This window comes from Maniola hyperantus, chromosome 20 (assembly GCF_902806685.2).
Source record: "Maniola hyperantus chromosome 20, iAphHyp1.2, whole genome shotgun sequence".
Classification (NCBI taxonomy): domain Eukaryota; kingdom Metazoa; phylum Arthropoda; class Insecta; order Lepidoptera; family Nymphalidae; genus Maniola; species Maniola hyperantus.
Genome location: NC_048555.1, coordinates 12,710,267 through 12,732,921, shown reverse-complemented (window position 1 = coordinate 12,732,921; position 22,655 = coordinate 12,710,267). Strand labels below are relative to the sequence as shown.

Below are 22,655 nucleotides of genomic sequence, written 5' to 3'. Positions count from 1 at the left end.
GTGGATTTAGGTTTTTTAAAAATCCCGTGGGAACTCTTTAATTTTCCGGGATAAAAACTAACCTATTTCCTTCCCCGGGATGTAAGCTAACTGTGTAAGAAATTTCATCAAAATCGCTTAAACTGTTGGGCCGTGAAAAGCTAGCAGACAGACAGACAGACAGACAGATAGACAGACAGACAGACAGACAGACACACTTTCGCATTTATATTATTAGTATGGAAGTATGGATTTAAACTGTATTTGGTACCTAACACAAATTCTACGAAAACGAGTTCACTACGTGACGATCATACCGATCTCAATCATAGAGGAAACGAGGCGAAACAATGTTTTTAATAAAACTAGCGACCCGCCCCGGCTTCGCATGGGTGCAGTGTAGATACTAATGTGGTGTCAGTGAGATTTCAATTTTCCTAGGGATCTCAAATTTTTTGAAACTTAAACTATAGCTATAAACCTTCATCTTGAATCACTCTATCTATTGGTGAAAACCGCATTAAAATCCGTTGCGTAGTTTAAAAGATCTACGCGTTCATACATACAGACAGCGGGAAGCGACTTTATTTTATACTATGTAAAGATATTTTGAGAGTTTAATAAGTGACGTGCGGGGCGTCCCCCCGCTTCATACCCCGATTGCCATCTCAACCTGTCGTAGACTATGGTTATGAGTAGATACCTATATAATATTGAACAATCCTGTAGCAAAATACTGTACCTAGGACCTAGGTATTCTAATACATAGAAAAGTACGACACACGCAATAATAGAGCTATTACTTACGCTAATATACAATGGTACTGATTCTGTGCATACCTAAATTTTAGATTATTCGCATCCTCTTCTTACTAATGCATTTAGAAAAGGACACATACAGTTTGACAGTTTTAAATTTAATTAAGATTCAAAGCTAGATTTAGAGCTGTCAAACCTCGTGACTTTAGCTGCCAGTCGCGAGCCTATTGTTAAAATTTATAGCGTGCACTAAAATTTAGAGTCTTTAAATGTAAAATTCATGTTCCGTCCCTTTTTAGCAATATTAAAAAGTAAAAGATGCAGATATTTTAAATTTAGTTTAGAGAATGACAGGGGAATCGGCGCCAATACCTACTTGTTACGGACAGCTGGGTAAGTCCGGAACATGGACCGTTCTCTCCTTGGTGATGTACGTAATAGGCTTACTAGAAAACGCTACAGTGTACATCATCATCATCAACCGATAGACGTCCACTGCTGGACATAGGTCTCTTGTAGGGACTTTCACACGCCACGGTCTTGTGCCACCTGAATCCAGCGGCTCCCTACGACTCGTCTGATGTCGTCCATCCACCTAGTGGGGGTCTTCCAACGCTGCGTCTTCCGGTGCGAGGTCGCCATTCCAGCACCTTGGGACCCCAACGTCTATCGGTTTTACGAACTATGCCACATTAGATTCGCAACCCGTTGAGCTATGTCGGTTACTCTAGCTCTCCTACGGATCTCCTCATGTCCTCATTGATGACGTAGAGAAACTCCGCACATAGCTCTCTCCATCGCCCGCTGAGTGATTCTGAGCTTTCTTATGAAGTCCATAGTTAGCGACCATGTCTCGGACTACAGCGTACAGCGTGACATTATTAATTAATTATGTTAAAAATAAATAAAAATAAACAAATACTACCACTATAAAATTCACATCATTTTATTACTACAGTCCAAGACCCTACTGTATAGTTTTAGCAAAAAGTTTTTGCAGGGAAAAATATAGCAGGCGTTCTGTTTCTCTTTCAGAGCTAGTGGCTAATAATTTGTCTTCGGGGATGTTGGCTACGGCTGACCTGGCAGGAGGAAAGTTTCTTCACGTGTCCCTCTGACTATAGGGGAGGGCCTTGGTTGTGTGGTTGGGGGCGTGCGTGGGTTCCCGGTGAAGGGTCTGCCTCGGCGGACGTCGCTGGCTGGGTCGCGGTCGATTGCTTCGGCGTTGCCGTGACCCAGTCGTCAGGCGACGCGCAGGAGCGCCGCTGCGTTTTAGTGGGTTTTCCGGTCTCGGCCTGCGAGTCCCACTACCTTCCCTCCAGTTGGCTGGCTTGTTGGGTTACTGGCTGGCTCCCAGGAGGGGGAAGCGTTAACGCATTTCCCAGCGATAAAAAGAAAAGTTGAATAAGATGGCAAAAACAAATATTTTTTAAAAACAATTTAATAATACTTATTGTAAAAGAAAAACAAATTCTAACCTAATGGAACATAATATTAATCATTCTTACGTACCTTTTTGAATAATCATTTTTATATCCTTAGAAACCTCTTTTGAAAATTTTAAACGTCTTTATGACAAGATCTGTTGAAAGTTGAAACGAATGCTTTAACTTATTACAACTTATCCTATCTATTTAAATTATATATCTAAACTCCGCATGCATTAACACTGTTGCACCAAATAAAATATAGTTTTAGTAATGTATCAATATATATATAGTATAGTATATAATATAGTATGAATGAGGTCGATGAACTTTGTCAGCCCTAGCACAGACTACGGTCTATTTGGGCTGCAAACTGCCAACACCAGTCGCGGCTTTTTGTCTAGTGCTTTGGTCTGGAAGTGTGGTGTGAATTATTCGCTTTTTTTTTGTCTAAATAAAAAATAAATAAAATAAAATAAATAAATAAATAAATATTGTTTCTTTATGGTGGATTATCCACCTACTCATATTATTTTCTTTTATGTTATTAACTGAATTATTACTTACATCTATTTTTAATTATTATATTAATTTATGTCTATCGTTGGTTTTAGCAATTATTGTACACACATGATTTCAATTTTGTCTGTTTTTGACAAACAACTTTTGTTCACTTTACTTAATTAAAGTTATAACTTACAATAAATACATCTTTGTTACCCATTCCATCTTATTTGATAATGTTAATTACTACTTAAGACGGGCGGTTTTTTCTTTGGAGACGGAAAATCCTCATGGATATCATCCTGAAGGATGACAGGCGACTAAATTCGTTAAATGGCGCCCCATCGGATGCAGTCGTTGACGATGCCGCTGAACCTCTGCGCATACAGCTCGTTGGGCTTCATAACAAAGCTGCTGAAATGCGCGTCACCTCTAACTACACAGCATCGTTAAATGGCGCCCCATCGGATGCAGTCGTTGACGATGCCGCTGAACCTCTGCGCATACAGCTCGTTGGGCTTCATAACAAAGCTGCTGAAATGCGCGTCACCTCTAACTACACAGCATCGTTAAATGGCGCCCCATCGGATGCAGTCGTTGACGATGCCGCTGAACCTCTGCGCATACAGCTCGTTGGGCTTCATAACAAAGCTGCTGAAGTCGGCGTCACCGTCGACGCGCGGCGCGGCCTCCGCCTGCACTGTCACCACGGGCAGCACCATCACGCCGAGCAGCACCGCGTATGGCAGCAACTGGAATTGGAAACATCAAAATGTTATCTCATCATCTCATATCCAACTAACTACCACAACAAGCGTCTCTTTTTATAATTTTTATAGCCATTTTAGTGACGTCCGCACTAGACTGAAGTTTCGGGCTGATGGTATATTTTTATTTCGGCTGACGTTAAAATGACGTCATTTCGATATTAATGGTTTCAGCGCAATAGCAATTTGCGGGACTTGTACAATAAAATTTGAAGCTAGCTTTGTCTAATTAACCCACCACCACTATAAAAATCATGCCCAAGTGGAATGATGGCAAGAATACTGTATCTGCACTGGACAGCCAGGCTGATCCTTTGCACAAAAAATGAGTCTTCCTAGTCCGGGGTCTAGGGTTCGATTTCGGGCGCATACCTCTAACTTTTCGGAAGTCATTTACGTTTTAAGCAATTAAATATCACTTGCTTTAATGGTGAAGGAAACCTGCATGCCTAAGAGTTTTCCATAATTCTCAATTCTCTCGGTAATAAATTAAATTATTTTTTACTTATTAGTGTTTGTGTATTGAAGTCGGTTTTAATTTTTTTTGTAAAAAAAAATTATTTCACAATTATTAGTGGCCCCATTGGTATTAAAATATGCTATGACTGGTTAAAAATCTACTGTTTACTAAGCTATTACATTGATCGCGAGTAATTTACTCTTATCCGTTGAGGAGTTCCATTATCTATTTTCGAAGATGTTCATCAGATCTTCACCAAATTTAAATGGGACCACCTTTGAAGTATACTCTTTCAAACAAAAAAATAATTTTCAAAATCGGTCCAGGCGTCTTCGAGTAATCGGGGAACATATGTAGGTACATAAAAAATTAAAAAATTAAATTAAAAAAGATTCCGACGAATTGAGAACCTCCTCCTTTTTTTGAAGTCGGTTAAAAAGATTCCGACGAATTGAGAACCTCCTCCTTTTTTGAAGTCGGTTAAAAAGCAATTCACCTCTTTCATATCACTGTCGAACTTCTCGCGCGTGTAAACACTGAGATCCACGCCCAGCCTTTCCAGGGCTTGCTCCAAGCTGATAAAGTAGTGGTCCACAAGCTTCTCGTAGTGCTGTCTCCGGAACTCCTCGTCCGAGCCCAGGAAGATGAAGTAGATGAGGTCGCCGGCCGGGCAGCCCGCGTGTACTGTCTGGTAGTCCACCGCGATGGACTGGAGCGTGTCGTCCTGGAAATTGGAAACGCCTTTATAAGAGACAAGCTAACGTACAACAGACGGAAACGTTTAAGTGCGGAAACCAGCCCAGAGCGAAGAAGAAGAAGAGACTAGCTAATGCTCGCGACTTCATCCGCGATGGACTACACAAATTTCAAACCCCTATTTCACCCCCTTAGGGGTTGAATTTTCAAAAATCCTTTCTTAGCGGATGCTTACGTCATAATAGCTATCTGCATGCCAAATTTCAACCCGATCCGTCCAGTAGTTTGAGCTGTGCGTTGATAGATTAGTCAGTCAGTCAGTCACCTTTTCCTTTTATATATTTAAACGTTCATTAGGTATACAGGAACAATAACAAAGGAAGAGCTTGAGTCCATCCAATCCAATAAAGGATATTTGTGGGACTAACGTACTTACATAATATTTATTTGGAAACATTTTTAGGGTTCCGTACCTCAAAAGGAAAAGTGGAACCGTTATAGGATCACTTTGTTGTCTGTCTGTTTGTCGATCCGTCTGTCCATCGTGTCTGTCAAGAAAGCCTACAGGGTACTTCCCGTTGACCTAGAATCATGAAATTTGTTAAATAGGTAGGTCTTATAGCACAAGCAAAGGAATAAATCTGAAAACCGTAAATATGTGGTTACATCAGAAAAACAATTAAAATATGTTCATGAACAAATAATTAGTATTTTTAATTTTCAAAGTAAAATAACTGTACCAAGTAGGGCATCATATGAAAGGGCTTTACCAATGGACAAACAAACAAACACACTTTCGCATTTATAATATTAGTATAGAAGTATGGATATGGATTACCGAGGGCCGTATAAATGTTTTAATGGTATGGAGTTATATGAGATAACTAGATTATGCTCGCGACTTCGTCCGCGTGGACTACACAAATAACAAATCCCCATTTCCCCCTCTTAGGGGTCGAATTTTCAAAAATCCTTTCTTAGCGGATGCCTACGTCATAATAGCTATCTGCATGCCAAATTTCAGCCCGATACGTCCAGTAGTTTGAACTGTGCGTTGATAGATCAATCAGTCAGTCAGTCAGTCAACTTTTTTTCCTTTTATATATTTAGATATTGAGGCAATCAGCAAATGCCACGTATTATAGCAATCAATTTTATTACTGTCGGATTTTGTTGCATATAAGTATACATAATATTATCTACTTGTTAATAATCACATTTGATAACTCAACTTAGGTACATATCAATAATAATCAATGAAAATTTCTTTATAAATGACTTTATACTAATCCGTCACCAAAATGCTACCCGACATCATGTTTTTATCCCGCCGTGACCACGACCCGTGCAATTGGGTTGAAATATCTGAGCTAGAGGCCTGTGACATGATACGCAGACGTTATATTTGAGCTAGAGGCCTGTGACACGCGGACGTAATATCTGAGCTAAAGGCCCGTGACATGACACGCAGACGTTATATTTGAGCTAGAGGCCTGTGACACGCGGACGTAATATCTGAGCTAAAGGCCTGTGACATGACACGCAGACGTTATATCTGAGCTGGAGGCCTGTGACATGACACGCAGACGTTATATTTGAGCTAGAGGCCTGTGACACGCGGACGTAATATCTGAGCTAAAGGCCTGTGACATGACACGCAGACGTTATATTTGAGCTAGAGGCCTGTGACACGCGGACGTAATATCTGAGCTAAAGGCCTGTGACATGACACGCAGACGTTATATCTGAGCTGGAGGCCTGTGACATGACACGCAGACGTTATATTTGAGCTAGAGGCCTGTGACACGCGGACGTAATATCTGAGCTAACGGCTTGTGACACGCGGACGTAATATCTGAGCTAAAGGCCTGTGACGCGCGGACGAAATATCTGAGCTAAGCTAATAAAAAGCTACATTAGTGCTAAATAAAACTTGACACAAAATATATTGTAAAAATATATACGTCCATGATATCAAATAGCCCATCTCCAAATTTGTGTGCAAATGCAGTGAAACTAAAGCTTTGAATCAATAGTCTCACCTGTGTCCTAAACAACAGATTACTCATTCTATAATCTCCATGTGCGATAACAGGATTTCCCACTGGCTCGAAAAACGTTTCCCACAAATTATGCGTCAGTGCGAAATCCCTTGCTCGTTCCCTGTACTCTTCTTTTACCAACCCTACGGCATTCTCTGCCTTTTTCAAATACACAGCTGTCATAGATTTTTTATGTTCATCACCGAACTTGCCTATCTCGTATTTCCTATCAGACGTTAATGTCCCGAATTCTTCAGGCCTATATTTCTTAAAAGCAAACGACAGAGCGTGGAATTTAGCTAAATTCTCAACAGCTACTTTCGCGTAGTCCAAATCAACTGATTTTAATCTATCAAAAGGTTCAAAACCAGCTGCAGCCAAGTCCTCCATGATAACTGTCTCTTTACCATAATTATCGTTGCATCCGTAAAATTTGGGGAATACAAATCTGTGTTCTACAGGAATGTTTCTTTTTTCTTGAATATCTTCGAATACTTTAACTAGTCGTGTGTAGAACAGCTTTTCTGTTTTGTACAACCAATCTGCATGCATTCGAACTCGCATCGCTTCCCCAACGCAGGCGACTTTTCCAAACAATTTCAGATCTTCTTCACCTGGTGACGAAACGTTGACAACAAATAACGTGGATGTAAAGTTCGCTCCACCAGTCGCTATCGCCTTGACCGTGATTTCTCTCGGCTTAAAGCCTGTATCGTCCAATACTACGTCCAGAGTATCGTGTAATATGTTTTCCGCGTCCGCCATGCTACGATCTTGATCTACAACTAGTGGCACTTCGTTTTAGCAATCTGGGCTATTATTTTTTACGTAATTTTAGATAACTAATTATTTATCAAATGCCTCAGTAATTTGCCTACTTGTGCAGCTATAATATAATTATTATATTATCTCATTCAAACGTACCTAATATAATATACAAATTACAAATGTAAAATGGGTACCTAGTTACATATCTATTTTATATTTATATTACATATAGATTATCTTCTATAACATAATATAGATAAAGAAATACTCGATATGTTATCTCGGGCAAAATTATCCGCACTGACCACAGCGTATTGTTCCAAATCACAAAGTTATTTTCATACAATAGCCTATTTAAAGTAACTAATAATATTCTTTTTTCAACCCTGAAGAGGTCACCAAAGCACACCCATTATCCAGGGACTTGTGTTGTTTCGGATTGACTATACTGCGTAGACCCTACTAGCCGCTACAGCGTCACAGGAGGGGTGCCAAGCGCGAAGAAGTAATTATTTTATTTACAGCTAGCGGTCCCCCGATACTATTTATTAAGTAAGTATTAAAGTTAAAGGGTCAAATTCTGGTTTTACTTTTTAGAGGGTTTTCGTATTGGGGGTTTTTGAATTTCTAATTTTATTTTAATTCCTACTTTAAAACTATTCTATATTATTAATAAAGTTCTTCCTGGATTTAAAAAGAAACTAAGTGATCACGTCCTATCACTATACAGTGATGCAGTTGTTTTACCTTAGTTTAGTTCTTCCTTTCTACATGTCCTTCTGATCTATCAACGCACAGCTTAAATTACTAGATGGATCGGGCTAAAGTTTCGCATGCAAATAGCTATTATGAAGTACCTAGACGTCCGCTGTGAAAAGATTTTTGAAAATTTAACCTCTCAGGGGTAAAATAGGAGTTTGAGGTTTGTGTAGTCCACGTAGATGAAGTCACGGGCATAAGCTAGTTATTTAAAAGATCATATTAATATCAAAATCACTCTCATTGTAAGCTGATGCAGTAAAATTTCTAAAACTTTAAGAAAATCTCACCTGTGTCCTAAACAACAGATTACTCATTCTATAATCTCCATGTGCGATAACAGGCTTTCCCATTGGCTTGTAAAACGTTTCCCACAAATTATGCGTCAGTGCAAAATTCCTTGCTCGTTCCCTGTACTCTTCTTTTACCAATCCTACGGCATTCTCAACCATATTCACATACACAGCTATCATAGCTTCATCATGTTCATCACCAAAATTGCCTATCTCATATTTCATGTCAGACGTTAATATCCCGAATTCTTCAGGCCTATATTTCTCAAAAGCAAACGACAGAGCGTGGAATTTAGCTAAATTCTCAACAGCTACTTTCGCGTAGTCCCAATCAACTGGTTTTAATCTATCGAAAGGTTCAAAACCAGCTGCAGCCAAGTCCTCCATGATAACTGTCTCTTCACCATAATTATCATTGCATCCATAAAATTTGGGGAATACAAATCTGTGTTCTACGGGAATGTTTCTTTCTTCTTGAATATCTTCGAATACTTTAACTAGTCGTGTGTAGAACAGTCTTTCTGTTTTATACATCCAATCTGCATGCATTCGAGCTCGCATCGCTTCCCCAACGCAGGCAACTTTTCCAAATAACTTCAGATCCTCTTCATCTGGCGACGAAACGTTGACAACAAATAACGTGGATGTATAGTTCGCTCCACCAGTCGCTATCGCCTTGACCGTGATTTCTCTCGGCTTAAAACCTCTACCATCCAATACTACGTCCAGAGTATCGCGTAATATTTTTTCCGCGTCTGCCATGCTGCGATCTTGATCTTCAACTGGTAGCACTTCGTTTTAGCAATCAGGGCTATTATTTTTTACTATCTCGCGTACCTAATGTTAGATAACTTATTTAATCGAATTGCTCGGTACTCTACCTACTTGTGTAGCTGTGTAATTATTATACTTTAATGTAGATAACGGGTACATACCACGATTAATTTCATGTTTTTATTTGTCAATATTTCAACCCAAATACACGGGTCGTGGTCACGACGGGACTGCGGTGCTGCGAGAGATGAAGTTAGAGCTGTCACGGCTTGGGATCACGTGGCACGACGACCCGTGCAATTGGGTTGAAATATCGACAAATAAAAATATCAAATTAATCGTGGATTGTACCCGTTTTTTTGCATGAATATAGTTAAAGACCTGGACAGTGACATAATATGCTACTTTTTATCCCGGAAAATCAAACAATGCCCACAAGATTTTTAAAAAACCTAAATCCACGCTAACGAAGTCGCGGGCTCATCAGCTAGTTATTAATAAAGTTTCTAGACATAGATATTATAGGCGATGGTCTTCCTGAAGAAACTAAGGGATCACTTCTTGTCACTATACAGTGATGCAGTTGTTTTACCTTAGCTTTTTTTTCTTCCTTAAGGTGGGTAGTCATTAGATAGTTTTGCTCGTTTTACTACATGTCCTTCTGATCTATCGACGCACAGCTTAAATTACTAAACAGATCGAGCTGAAATTTGGCATGCGAATAGCTATTATGACGTAGACGTCCGCTGAGAAGAGTTTTTTAAAAATTCAACCTCTAAGGGGATAAAATAGGGGTTTGAAATTTGTGTAGTCCATGCGGACGAAGTCGTGCGCATAACCTAGTTATTTATGAGATCATAATAATATTATCAAAATCACTCTCATTACAAGCAAATGCAGTAAAGTTTATACTTTAAGAAAATCTCACCTGTGTCCTAAACAACAGATTACCCATTTTATAATCTCCATGTGAGATAACAGGCTTTCCCATTGGCTTGTAAAACGTTTTCCATAAATTATGCGTCAGTGCAAAATCCCTTGCTCGTTCCATGTACTCTTCTTTTACCAACCCTATGGCGTCCTCTACCACTTTCACATACACAGGTCTCATAGCTTCTTCTTGTTCATCACCATAATTGCCTATCATACATTTCATATCAGATGTTAATGTCCCGAACTCTTCAGGTCTATATTTCTCAAAAGCAAACGACAGAGCGTGGAATTTAGCTAAATTTTCAACAGCCACTTTCGCGTAGTCCCAATCAACTGATTCAAACCTATCGAAAGGTTCAAAACCAGCTGCAGCTAAGTCCTCCAGGACGATGGTCTCTTCGCCATTATTATCGTTGCATCCGTAAAATTTGGGGAAAACAAATCTGTGTTCTACAGGAATGTTTCTTTCTTCTTGAATATCTTCAAATGCTTTCACTAGTTGTGTGTAGAACAGTCTTTCTGTTTTGTACATCCAATCTGCATGCATTAGAGCTCGCATCGCCTCTCCAACGCAGGCGACTTTTCCGAATAACTTCAGATCATCTTGATCTGGTGATGAAATGTCAACAGCGAACAAAGTAGATGTGTAGTTCGCTCCACCAGTTGCTATCGCCTTGACCGTGATTTCTCTCGAATTAAAGCCTCTATCGTCCAATATTACGTCCAGAGTATCGCGTAATATTTTTTCCGCGTCCGCCATATTGTGGTCTTGATCGACAACTGGTGGCAGTCCGTTTTAGCAATCAAGGCTATTTTTTTTACTATCTCACGCAATCTTATTGATATAAAACATAATATTTGTTGAAAGCCTCGGTAATCTACCTACTTTTGCAGCGGTGACATAAATTATCATAATTATCTAATTCAAACGTAACAATAGCGCAGTCAATTTAAATTCAAGGTTACATTAATTCGTGTAGAGCTGAAAATTTGTACGAATGTTCGGCACACCATTATGTGAAAAATTCCCCATCGATCCGACATTTGCAAAAAAAAACAAGTTAAGTTAGCAAATATGGGTTTTTTGCATTTTTCAGCCAAACTGTAAGTTTTATTACACAAATAGGTCGCTTGTTTGGGATGCAACTTGTGTAGACACTTTAGCTGCATCCCACATTCAGGCGACCTCCTCTATGGCGGGTGCAGCGGCCATCAGCGCCGAACAGGCCAAGAGACGCAAATATGAAAACCTCGATGGAAGCTTCGTATTCGTGCCTTTTGGTGTGGAGACCTTGGGGCCGTGGAGCCCGGGGGCTCGAGCTCTTTTTAAAGAAATTGCAAAAAGAGTTATCGAGTCAACCGGGGACCCGAGAGCTGGCAGCTACCTTGGTCAAAGAATTAGTTTGGCCATCCAAAGAGGTAATGCTGCCAGCATCTTGGGTACAATGCCTCGCTGCGGTGGTCTCGACGAGGTTTAGGATTTAATTTAATTTATTTTAGTTTTAATTTAATGTTGTTTTTTTTTTTAGATTTAAGTTTATTAATAGTTTATTTGTTAATTGTATAATACAAATAGGTTAGACCAAATTGTAGAACGTGCAATTGTCTAAAAATAGTTTTTTTACACTTTTTCTCCTAAGATTTACCGTTTTTGATCTACAATTTACCTTATCTACATTGAGTGAGTGAGTCAGTCAGTGAATCAGCACGAGCAAGTATATATTATAGTATAAAATATATATAATTTACTGAGATCATAATAATATTATCAAAATCACTCTCATTGTGAGCGAAGGCAGAAAAAATTCTAAAACATTGAGGAAATCTCACCTGTGCCTTAAAAAACATATTACTCATTCTATAATCTCCATGTGCGATAACAGGCTTTCCCACTGGCTTGTTAAACTTTTCCCACAAATTGTGCTTCAGTATAAAATCCCTTGCTCGTTCCCTGTACTCTTCTTTTACCAACCCTACGGCGTCCTCTACCATTTTCACATACACAGCTATCATAGCTTCATCGTGTTCATCACCCGAATCACCTATCTCATATTTCATATCAGACGTTAATGTTCCGAATTCTTCAGGTCTATATTTTTCAAAAGCAAACGACAGAGCGTGGAATTTAGCTAAATTTTCAACAGCCACTTTCGCGTAGTCCCAATCAACTGATTTTAAACTATCGAAAGGTTTGAAACCAGCTTCAGACAAATCCTCCACGACAATTGTCTCTTCACCATAATTAGCATTGCATCCGTAAAATTTAGGGAATACAAATTTGTGTTCTTGAGGAATATTTCTTTCTTCTTGAATATCCTCGAACACTTTAACCAGTTGTGTGTAGAACAATATTTCTGTTTTGTACATCCAATCTGCGATGCGAGCTCGAATGTCTTTTCGAGCTCGAATTGACTCGTCAACGCAGGCGACTTTTCCGAATAACTTCAGATCATCTTGACGTGGTGATGTTACATCAACAGCGAATAAAGAGGATGAGTTCACTCCACCAGCCGCTAATTCCTTGACTGTGATTTCTCTCGGCTTAAAACCTCTAGCATCCAATATTAGGTCCAGCGCATCGCGTAATATTTTTTCCGCGTCCGCCATTCTGTGATCTTGATGTACAACTGGTCACAGCAAGGTTAAAGCGGTTCGTTTTAGCAATCGAGGCCAATATTTTTACTATCTTGCGTAATGTTTTGATAACTCATTTGTCGAATACCTCCCTAATCTACCATTATTCTTATAAATCATTTAAAGTTTATTTATCAACTTATTTCATTTTCAAATAAAGTGTATATTGTGGCTAATTCCATTGTACACAAACTCTAAACCAAACTAAAATGACACGTCTAAATCTATTGCTATCCCTTTCATAATGTTGCTTGCGGAAAAGGATAGCAATATATTAATTTGGTTTAGTTTAGAGATTGAGTACAAGAGAATTGGCCCCATTGTATAATAATAATCTAAATCTAAATACGTAAAAGGGAAAGGTGACTGACTGACTGACTGATCTAACAACGCAGAGCTCAAACTACTGGGCATATCGGGCTGAAATTTGGCATGCAGATAGCTCTATTACGACGTAGACATCCGCTAAGAAAGGATTTTTGAAAATTCAACCCCTAAGGGTGTAAAATAGAGGTGCGAAATTATAATAAGGCATAAGCTAGTTATTCTTATAAATCATTTATTTATCAACTTATTTCATTATTCAAATAAAGTGTATAACAATATTTATTATTATTACTACTTGTGGAGCTGTGACATAATAATTATTATATCTAAAATACGATATAAGTAGTTTGTAAGACGTAGTATATAATTTATGGTAGTTACCTATCCATTTATATGGATTTCACAATAACTGTATCTATTGTTTCACAACACTCGTGATAACATGTTATCTCGCCCTAAACAACTCCTGCTAACGGCTAACCATTGTTCTATATTAAAGAGGTACTTCAAAGTCAAAGTCAAAGTCACATGATTTATTCAAAATAGGCAATAAATTACTCTTATTGATTGTCTGGTATAGTGTTAGATTCAAAATAATAACGAAAGCGTAGCTCGAAGACCCAATTTTTAAAGTAAGATAATTACACCAAGTGGGATATCATATTAAAGGGCTTTGCCTGTACATTCTAAAACAGATTTTTATTTATTTTTATGCATAATAGTTTTTGATTTATCGTACAAAATGGCGGAAAAAAAACCCGAGAATGCAACCCTCGGTGCGCGATTCTGACTTGCACTTGGCCGAACAGTTTTCGGTTGGTAGTCCGGATAATCGCGAATCCGTATAACTGAGGGCCGGATAATCGAGTTTCTACTGTACTAACAATTTTGAAGCCTGCCAGCAACGGCGAAGCCTCGACGTTTTTAGCGTTTTAACCTCGACGTTTTGTTAGTCCTCTAACTAAGTATCGTAAACTGTGCCATCTGTCAAAAGACCTTGTTTCCCACAATCAGATACAAAACACCATCCATTAAAATGTACTTAGGTTTTGACGACCTCCCTGGCGCAGTGGTGAGCGCTGTGGTCTTAATAGTGGGAGGTCCCGGGTTCGATTCCTGGCAGGGGTTTGGAATTTTATAATTTCTAAATTTCTGGTCTGGTCTGGTGGGAGGCTTCGCCGTGGCTAGTTACCACCCTACCGGCAAAGCCGTGCCGCCAAGCGATTTAGTGTTTCGGTACGATCCCGTGTAGAAACCAAAGGGGTATGGGTTTAATAAAAACTGCCATACCCCTTCCAGGTTAGCCCGCTATCATCTTAGACGGCATCATCACTTACCACCAGGTCCTTCTTTTGTACAGACAAGTCCTGATGCCCATTTGGACTTATGGCATACAGCTGTGGGGCTGTACCAAAAAAAGTAACATCCAAATCATCCAACGGTTCCAAAACAAAGTACTCAGGAATATTGTAAATGCACCCTGGTACATCAGAAATGATGATATTCATAGGGACCTTCAAATTGAATACGTCCATAAAGTTATCACCAAATCTGCCAAAGCCCACGACTATAGGCTTCACCACCACGTTAACGTCGAAGCAATCCAGCTGCTTGACGTAACGGAGACAGTGAGAAGACTAAAAAGGACCAAACCTTTTGAGTTAGTGTATAGTGATTAGTGATAGTGTACATAGTGTAAGTGCTGAAAGAACACGTGAACAAAGTGTCATATCTCAAATCAAGAAAGACTAAGATGCGTCAGTGGACAATTTCTTAGTATATAAGATAATTTATAAGTTTAGGTTAAAATAAAATTACTTATTAGTCATACATCAGGCTAGATCGTAATATAATTGAGTAGCTAATTGGCACTCAACAAAAAAAAAAAAAAAAAAAACTTACCACCAGGTGAGATTGCAGTCAAGGGCTAACTTGTATTTGAATAAAATAAAAAAAAGGTAAAAACTATAATCGAAGTAACTAAAGTAGATGTACTCGTAATAGTAGCAATAGTTTTTTGCTCAACCTTTGTCGCGGGAAAATGCTGTTCACGCTTGACTTTACCGAGGTCAATCGAATTAGGCACTTTATGTGAGTCTATTGCAACCACGAGGATCCATTCATTGTGACCTTTGTCAATAATGTAATGGACAAAGTGCGTGGCACCCAAACGAGATGGACAAAATTTGCCTATGGCTGAACTATGCCTATCATGAACTTAATGCCACGACTGCAAAACAACATGCGACTTTTTTTTTCTTAAAATAGAAGATTTTTACTTTTTTTTTTTTTTTATATATATCTAATTAGAACGGCAGTGCCACTTACACTAACTAGATGATTAATAATAAATTTAAATACAAATAAAGGTACAAGAAAAAAGACATAAAATACAAAACGATAAAAGATCAAAGAATTTTGAACATGTACGCTGAGAACATTGAAAGAAAAAAAAAGGGAATAAAAATATAAATATCTGCCATTTACATAAAATGGCAGATATTTATCATCTCTGTACATTTATTAAATGGCGCATATATTATCATGTCTGTACGTTCTGGGGCACGCCTCCATAAAATTTTTGTCCATCTCCTTTTCTTGTCTTTTTAACCGACTTCCAAAACTACTACAAAGTAAAAAATAACTTTTGCTTCTACACGTGTATGTACTATGTTTGAAGTCGGGCGAGCATAATAACAGAAACTAGAAATCAAAGCGTAAAGCTCGTCCGACTTCAACATAAATACACGTGTAGAAACAAAAGCTATTGTTTACTTTGTTTTGGTTTTGGAAGTCGGTTTTTTAATTTTTTTTGACCTGTCAGCTTATCCATGCATTCGTTTTTAGGGTTCCGTACCTGAAGGATGCCAACGGGACTCTCCGCCGTTCATCCGTCCGTCTGTCTGTCAGCGGGCTGTATCTCGTGAACCGTAATAGGTAGAGAGTTGAAATTTTCACAGAATGTGAAGTGTGTATATCCATTTCCGCTATAAAATAAATAATATAAAAAATAATAATAATACCTACCTAGATATAATTATTATGGCATAAGTAGGCAGGTACGAGATTTTATGCTTATTGGCTGACTGATGCGGTTTTGCATTTGAATTAGTTTAATTTGCATTCCATTACAATTGACATCATAAAAGAGATATAATATGTATTTTAACATTGCAACATTTGATTAAAGCACATGTCAGTTATTGTTATATCTACCTACATCAGTACCCTTATTATAAATGCGAAAGTGTGTTTGTTTGTTGGTTTATTGGTTTGTTGGTTTGTCCTTCAATCACGTCGCAACGGTGCAACGGATTGACGTGATTTTTTGCATGGGTATAGATAAAGACCTGGGGAGTGACATAGGCTACTTCTTATCCCGGAAAATCAAGGAGTTCCCACGGGATTTTTAAAAAAACCTAATTCCACGCGGACGAAGTCGCGGGCATCAGCTATAAAATATCTATAGTACGCGACAGGTCGAGATGGCAAACGGGGTATGAGTCGGGGAGACGCCCCGCTTACCCGCACGTCACGCGCGCTATCCCGCACCGGGCTAGCACGGGAGCTGTGCGGTTATGTGGGGTGTCTTCACCCTGATTGCCATCTCGACTTGTCGCGTACTATAATTATTATCGTAAGAACGCGTTACGAATTGATTTCCATAATAAGTTTGATTTTTTACAAATAAAATGCTCTTAAAATATTTTAAATGTAAGTAAATAGATAGGCGTTGGGGTCTCAAGGTGCTGGAATGGCGACCTCGCACCGAAAGACGCAGCGTTGGAAGACCCCCCACTAGGTGGACGGACGACATCAGACGAGTCGCAGGGAGCCGCTGGATCCAGGCGGCCAAGACCGTGGCGTGATGTCTATTGGTTGATGATGATGATGATGAAATAGATACTTACATAATATTTTTTTTTCATAGAATATTAGCCATGTTTAATGACTAATATTCCCCTTTCCTCTCCAACTAAGCGTCAAGCTTGTGCTAGGAGTAGGTACGACAATAGTGCAACGGGCGGGGTTTGAACCGTCGACCTTCCGGTTTTCAGTCCACTCCTTTACCCGTTGAGCTATTGAGTGACAGAGACAACGCTCTACAAAGCCGAAATGTCATTCTGAAGGCCGATGTACATTACTTTTGGCCGCGTACTTGAACAGTTAACGATGAATTGGGTATTTTCCTACTTTTGAATTTGATAATTATTATTACTTTATTTATTATAAACTAGTATAAAAAATGACGTAGGTACGCTGAAAAAATATTAAAATCCAACAAAGATTTACAAAGTTACAGGCATTTTAGTTTTGGAGTAGGAGGGTCTTCTATCCCTTTCTCGCAAAACGAAAATTTGTATGAAACCGCACGAAGCTACTATGGCATTAGTAAGGTGTGACGTCAAAATTCTATTTATCGCTATCTCTGTCTAATCAGAAATATTTACTTAAATGCTTATAACTTTTTTGTTATTTGATCGATTAGTTTTTTCAGTTTACGTCATAATTTTTATCCTAGTTTATAATAAAATAATAAAAAACCGGCCAAGTGCGAGTCAAGCTCGCGCAACGAGGGTTCCGTACTAGAGTCGTATTTTTTCAAAATTTTGCACGATAACTCAAAAGCAATGATGCAAAAAAAATCTGTTTAAGAATGCACAAGTGAAGACCTTTCATATATACCCCCACTTGATATAGTTATCTTAGTTCGAAAATTGAAAATACTAATTATTAGTTCATGACCATAATATAATTTTTTTTGTGTGATGTAACCACAAATTCATGTTTTTCAGATTTTTCCCCGAATGTCTGCTATAAGATCTACGTACCTGCCAAATTTCATGATTCTAGATCAACGGGAAGTACCCTGTAGGTTTCTTGACAGACCGACAGACAGATAGACAGACAGACAGGCAGACAGACAGACAGACAACAAAGTGATCCTATAAGGGTTCCGTTTTTCCTTTTACCCCATTAAGAAGTCGATTTATTTCCTCTGTTATTCGACTATCGACTTACCCGTCTCCTAAACATCAAGTTGCTCAGTCTGTAGTCTCCGTGCGCAACGACTGGCTTCCCAATGGGCTTGTTGAACTTGTCTAACAGCTTGCTATTCAACATGTAGCTCCTCACTCGGTCCCTCTGCTCCTCCTTTATCACTTCTGGAAAGTAAGACATCCATATCTCAATAGCTCAATAGCTCAACGGGTAAAAGAGTGGACTGAAAACCGAAAAAAAGGTCGACCCCGCCCGTTGCACTATTGTCGTACCTACTCCTAGCACAAGCTCGACGCTTAGTTGGAGAGGAAAGAGGAATATTAGTCATTTAACATGGCTAATATTTAATTTAAAAAAAAATCTATAAGATTCGATTTTCAATATTCCATGTATTAAAAAAATGCAGTCCCGTGCATTGCTGGAGCGAGCTGCGAGTCGAATGCACGCTATTATCATCTATACATATAAAAGGAAAAGCTGACTGACTGACTGACTGACTGACTGACTAGTCTATCAACGCACAGCTCAAACTACTGGATGGATCGGGCTGAAATTTGGCATGCAGATAGTAATTATGACGTAGACATCCGCAAAGAAAGGATTTTTCAAAAAGGGATAAAACAGGGGTTTGAAATTTGTGTAGTACACGCGAACGAAGTCGCGGGATTAAGCTAGTTTAGAATCTTCGATTCTGTAATATTATATTTTTTCAGGAGCATATAGGTAATACGTACTTATAAAAGTTTTTTTTGAAAATCTGTCCGCGAACAAAGGATTACAACATGGTTAGGTACATTAGATTACAACATGGGGTTATTCAAGTTTTTTCTAACCTAGCTTTATCCTAGCTAGCCAGATCTAACTAAGCCCGCGTGGAATGGCGCCAAGATTACTGGCTGCATTGCCGCGCTGGACAGCCACGCCGATCCTTTGCGCAAAAATTAGCCAGTCCTTCTGTCACCAGATCTATGGTTAGTTTTTTAAAATGTGTCATATTATATAGGGCAATACGTGCAATTTATAATTTAAAACCGCGCTATTCCCTACGAGAGATATTTAAGGAAATAGGTATTCTTACAGTAGCTTCCCAATATATTTACAATACAGTTTTATTATAAGTATTGATAATATAATTTAAAATCAGTGATCTCCATGATAGGCAAACTAGAAACAAAAATAAGCTAGCTACTCCTGCGCTCCGCCTCTGGAAGGTGCGAAAGTCATTTGTGGGAATGAGTGTAATATTTTATAATAAAATTCCACAAGCAATTTTAGACTTGCCTTTACACAAGTTTAAAAAATGTGTTAAAAGTATGCTCCTAAAAAAAGCATATTATACAGTCGCAGACTATGTAAACGATAAAAAAGCTTGGATTTGACTCGCTCCAGCAATGCACGGGGCTGCAATGGCTTGTATAGTACGGTATAATAACATTGTAAATTGAAAAATTAAAAAGAGCAACCGCCGAGTTTCTTGCTGGTTCTTCTCGGTAGGAACGGCATTCCGAACCAGTGGTAAATTAAAACTACCTGACTATTCATAAGCACTTTTAAAAAGTTTACATGAATAAAAAAACATTCTATTCTATTCTATAGTTTTATTTTTAACTAGCTTATGCCCGCGACTTCGTCCGCGTGGACTACACAAATTTCAAACCCCTATTTCACCCCCTTAGGGGTTGAATTTTTAAAAATCCTTTCTTAGCGGATGCCTACGTCATAATAGCTATCTGCATGCCAAATTTCAGCCCGATCCATCCAGTAGTTTAAGCTGTACGTTGATAGATCAGTCAGTCAGTCAGTCAGTCAGTCAGTCAGTCAGTCAGTCAGTCAGTCACCTTTTCCTTTTATATATTTAGATTATCCTGCAACAGTCCAATGATTCTAATAACTAGAATAAAAGTTAAGAGTTTAATTCTATTTACCTAAAGATCTATCCACCATCTTTTGCCACAAAGCTCGCATCTCTTCAGTCGGCTCGTCCCCAGTACCAATCCTAAACTTCATGTTAGGCACAACCTCCTCAAATCTGTTCGGATAATACTTCTCAAACGCAAACGACAAAGCATGGAACCTCGCAAGGTCCTCCACTGCTACACTCGCATGATCCCAATCCATAGAAAGAAATCGGTTAAACATTTTAAATCCAGCTTCAACTAAATTCTCCATCACTATCGTTTCCTTTCCCAAATCGGGATTGCAGCCATAAAATTTGGGGAACACGAACCTATGTTCTTCTTTCACGTTATTTATATCTTGTATATTATTGTAAATTTTTACTAATTGCGTGTAGACAAATCTTTCTGTGCCGAACAACCAATCTGCATTCATATTAGTTCTCATAGTTTCTCCTATGCAAGCGACTTTTGCGAATAGATTTAAGTCATCACGATTCGGTGATGCAACGTTGATGATGAACAGAGAGGATGTGTAGTTCGCACCGCCTGTTGTGATCGTCTTGACCTTGATGTTTCGAGGCTTGTACTCATGATCGTCGAGGATTGTGTCCAGCACTTCGCCCAACGTTATTTCCGCGTCAGCCATTGCGAGCAGCTGATTTGTAACTAAACTAGCGGCACGCTATGATGGCCGGTTTGACGTTTGTCCGCTCATGAAGTTCCGTATTAATTGATAACGACTTTGAAGGAAATAATTGTATTACTTTATTGACGATAGTGATGTGCAGAGATTCATAAATTTTATCGAATGTAGTTTTAGGTTTAGGACTCAAAATTTATTTATTAAATTGATTTCTTAAATGTATACAAGTGTAGAAAAATCAGTTTGCACCATTTAAGGGGTGAATGTACTTGTGAATATGAACAATTTTCACTATGTGGACAAACCTCTGAAATCGCAAAAAAATATCAATAAATTTTTAAAAATGGAATCTAATACGATCGTCACATAGGATCGCTGGCTAGCACAACTACTACCTCCGGCAAACTCGCGTCAATGCTCAATGCAAAACAAAGCAGTTTCGAATTGACGTTGCTTCGAAAAGTATAAACTGTCAGTGCAATGCGATTGTGATATAGTTTTGACCTGGCTTTGGATTTCAAATATTGATACTGCATTACTGTTGACCCTTGCTCGTTAATTTGGACTCTGTTCAAGCCCTTTGTTGTGGATTTCGTCGATATGACCGAACGTACGCAGAGAACTGTTCTAAATAGTCAGACACGTGAGTTCCTAATACGCCTTCGTAACTATTTCGATCGTGAAGCTCAAAATGGAGGGCCAATTTTACCTATAACGTCAGTGGTTGAACGCGTAGCTGATGCGCTTAATATTGGACAACGAACTGTTAGACGGATAACTAAAAAAAAATATGGCGAGACTGGCACAGAAGAAAATAAACTTCACACACCAAAAAAGAGAAAACGAGCAAAACCAGTCGTAGGCATCGATAGCTTTGATGCCGATGCTATCCGAAGACATGTTACGGCTACTATTTACAGAAGGAGTATCCAACAAGAAAAAAGTTGGTGCATTCACTGAAGGAAGCTGGATTATTCTTCGGTGGGGAAAGTTCTTTAACGAAGATTTTGAAGACCATTGGATTTCGATACAAAAAATGTAACAAACGCAAAATATTGATGGAAAGATTTGATATAGCGATGGCAAGGTATACTTTTTTACGGCAAGTGAAAGAAATCAAAAATTGGCAAAATGTTGTGTTCTTGGATGAAACATGGCTTAATGCTAACCATACTGTAGGCCGTTCTTGGAACGATGACACAGCAGCATCTACTTCCAAAGTTCCTGTAGGAAAAGGATCGCGACTTATAATTTGTCACGCCGGAACCATCAACGGGTTTGTCGAAGGTTCTCTCATGGCTTTTGCGTCAAAAACCACTGGAGACTATCATGAAGACATGAATGGAGAAAAGTTTACTGAATGGTTTACCTCAATGTTGTGTAGCCTCCCTGAACCATCTATTATAATTATGGACAACGCCCCATACCACTCGATGCAAATTGACAAGCCACCTGCCCAATCCCAAAAGAAAGCTGATATCGTCGCATGGCTTCGTAAAAATGGCGTAGATGCAAACATGAATATGTTAAAAGCGGAATTAGTACGTCTTTTAAAAGAAAACAAACCAACCAAGATCCGATACGTCATTGACGAAATAGCATTAGAACATGGGCACAGAGTTATACGGTTACCGCCTTACCATTGTGAGTATAATGCGATTGAGTTGGTGTGGGCTCAAATTAAGGGATATGCTGCAAGACACAATACAGAACCCCCATTTACCACAAAAAAAATGCTAAAATTATTAGAAGAAGCTTGTGAACATGTGACTAAAGGAGACTGGGAAAAGGTTGTGAATAGAACTGTTAAATTAATAAGGGAAGATTATGAAAGAGATGTGAAAATAGATAATATTATAGAAAACGAACATATAATTATTAATGTATGTGATGATAGCAGTGACGACAGTGAAAATAGTAGTATGGACGAATCTGATTAATTATGGCCTTTTGTGGCACCTTTTTCGGTATCTTTTGTATTCATATGTTTC

General features: G+C 38.7%; 2 protein-coding genes and 1 pseudogene across 4 annotated transcripts; all 3 read right to left on the bottom strand.

Annotated features, from left to right (window-relative positions):
* Positions 1-1,832: 1,832 nt before the first annotated feature.
* Positions 1,833-20,684, bottom strand: LOC117991701 (uncharacterized). Of its 3 annotated transcripts, XM_034979303.2 has the most exons (4): positions 20,049-20,684; positions 18,145-18,287; positions 4,393-4,620; positions 1,893-3,421 (listed from the first exon to the last, which is right to left on the bottom strand). In XM_034979303.2, exons 1-4 carry the CDS (start codon positions 20,665-20,667, stop codon positions 3,239-3,241), a joined length of 1,173 nt encoding a protein of 390 aa, XP_034835194.1. In that variant the 5' UTR covers positions 20,668-20,684; the 3' UTR covers positions 1,893-3,238. The 3 variants fall into 3 exon arrangements, with proteins under 3 accessions (XP_069361558.1, XP_069361559.1, XP_034835194.1); XM_069505457.1 differs by lacking the exons at positions 18,145-18,287; positions 20,049-20,684 and adding an exon at positions 6,635-8,423 and having other exon boundaries at positions 1,833-3,421; XM_069505458.1 differs by lacking the exons at positions 18,145-18,287; positions 20,049-20,684 and adding an exon at positions 8,452-9,356 and having other exon boundaries at positions 1,834-3,421.
* Positions 9,502-11,245, bottom strand: LOC138403737 (uncharacterized). Its single transcript, XM_069505474.1, has one exon. The coding sequence runs from the start codon at positions 10,919-10,921 to the stop codon at positions 10,142-10,144; it is 780 nt and encodes a 259-aa protein (XP_069361575.1). The 5' UTR covers positions 10,922-11,245; the 3' UTR covers positions 9,502-10,141.
* Positions 11,601-12,801, bottom strand: LOC138403740 (uncharacterized; annotated as a pseudogene).
* Positions 20,685-22,655: the final 1,971 nt, after the last annotated feature.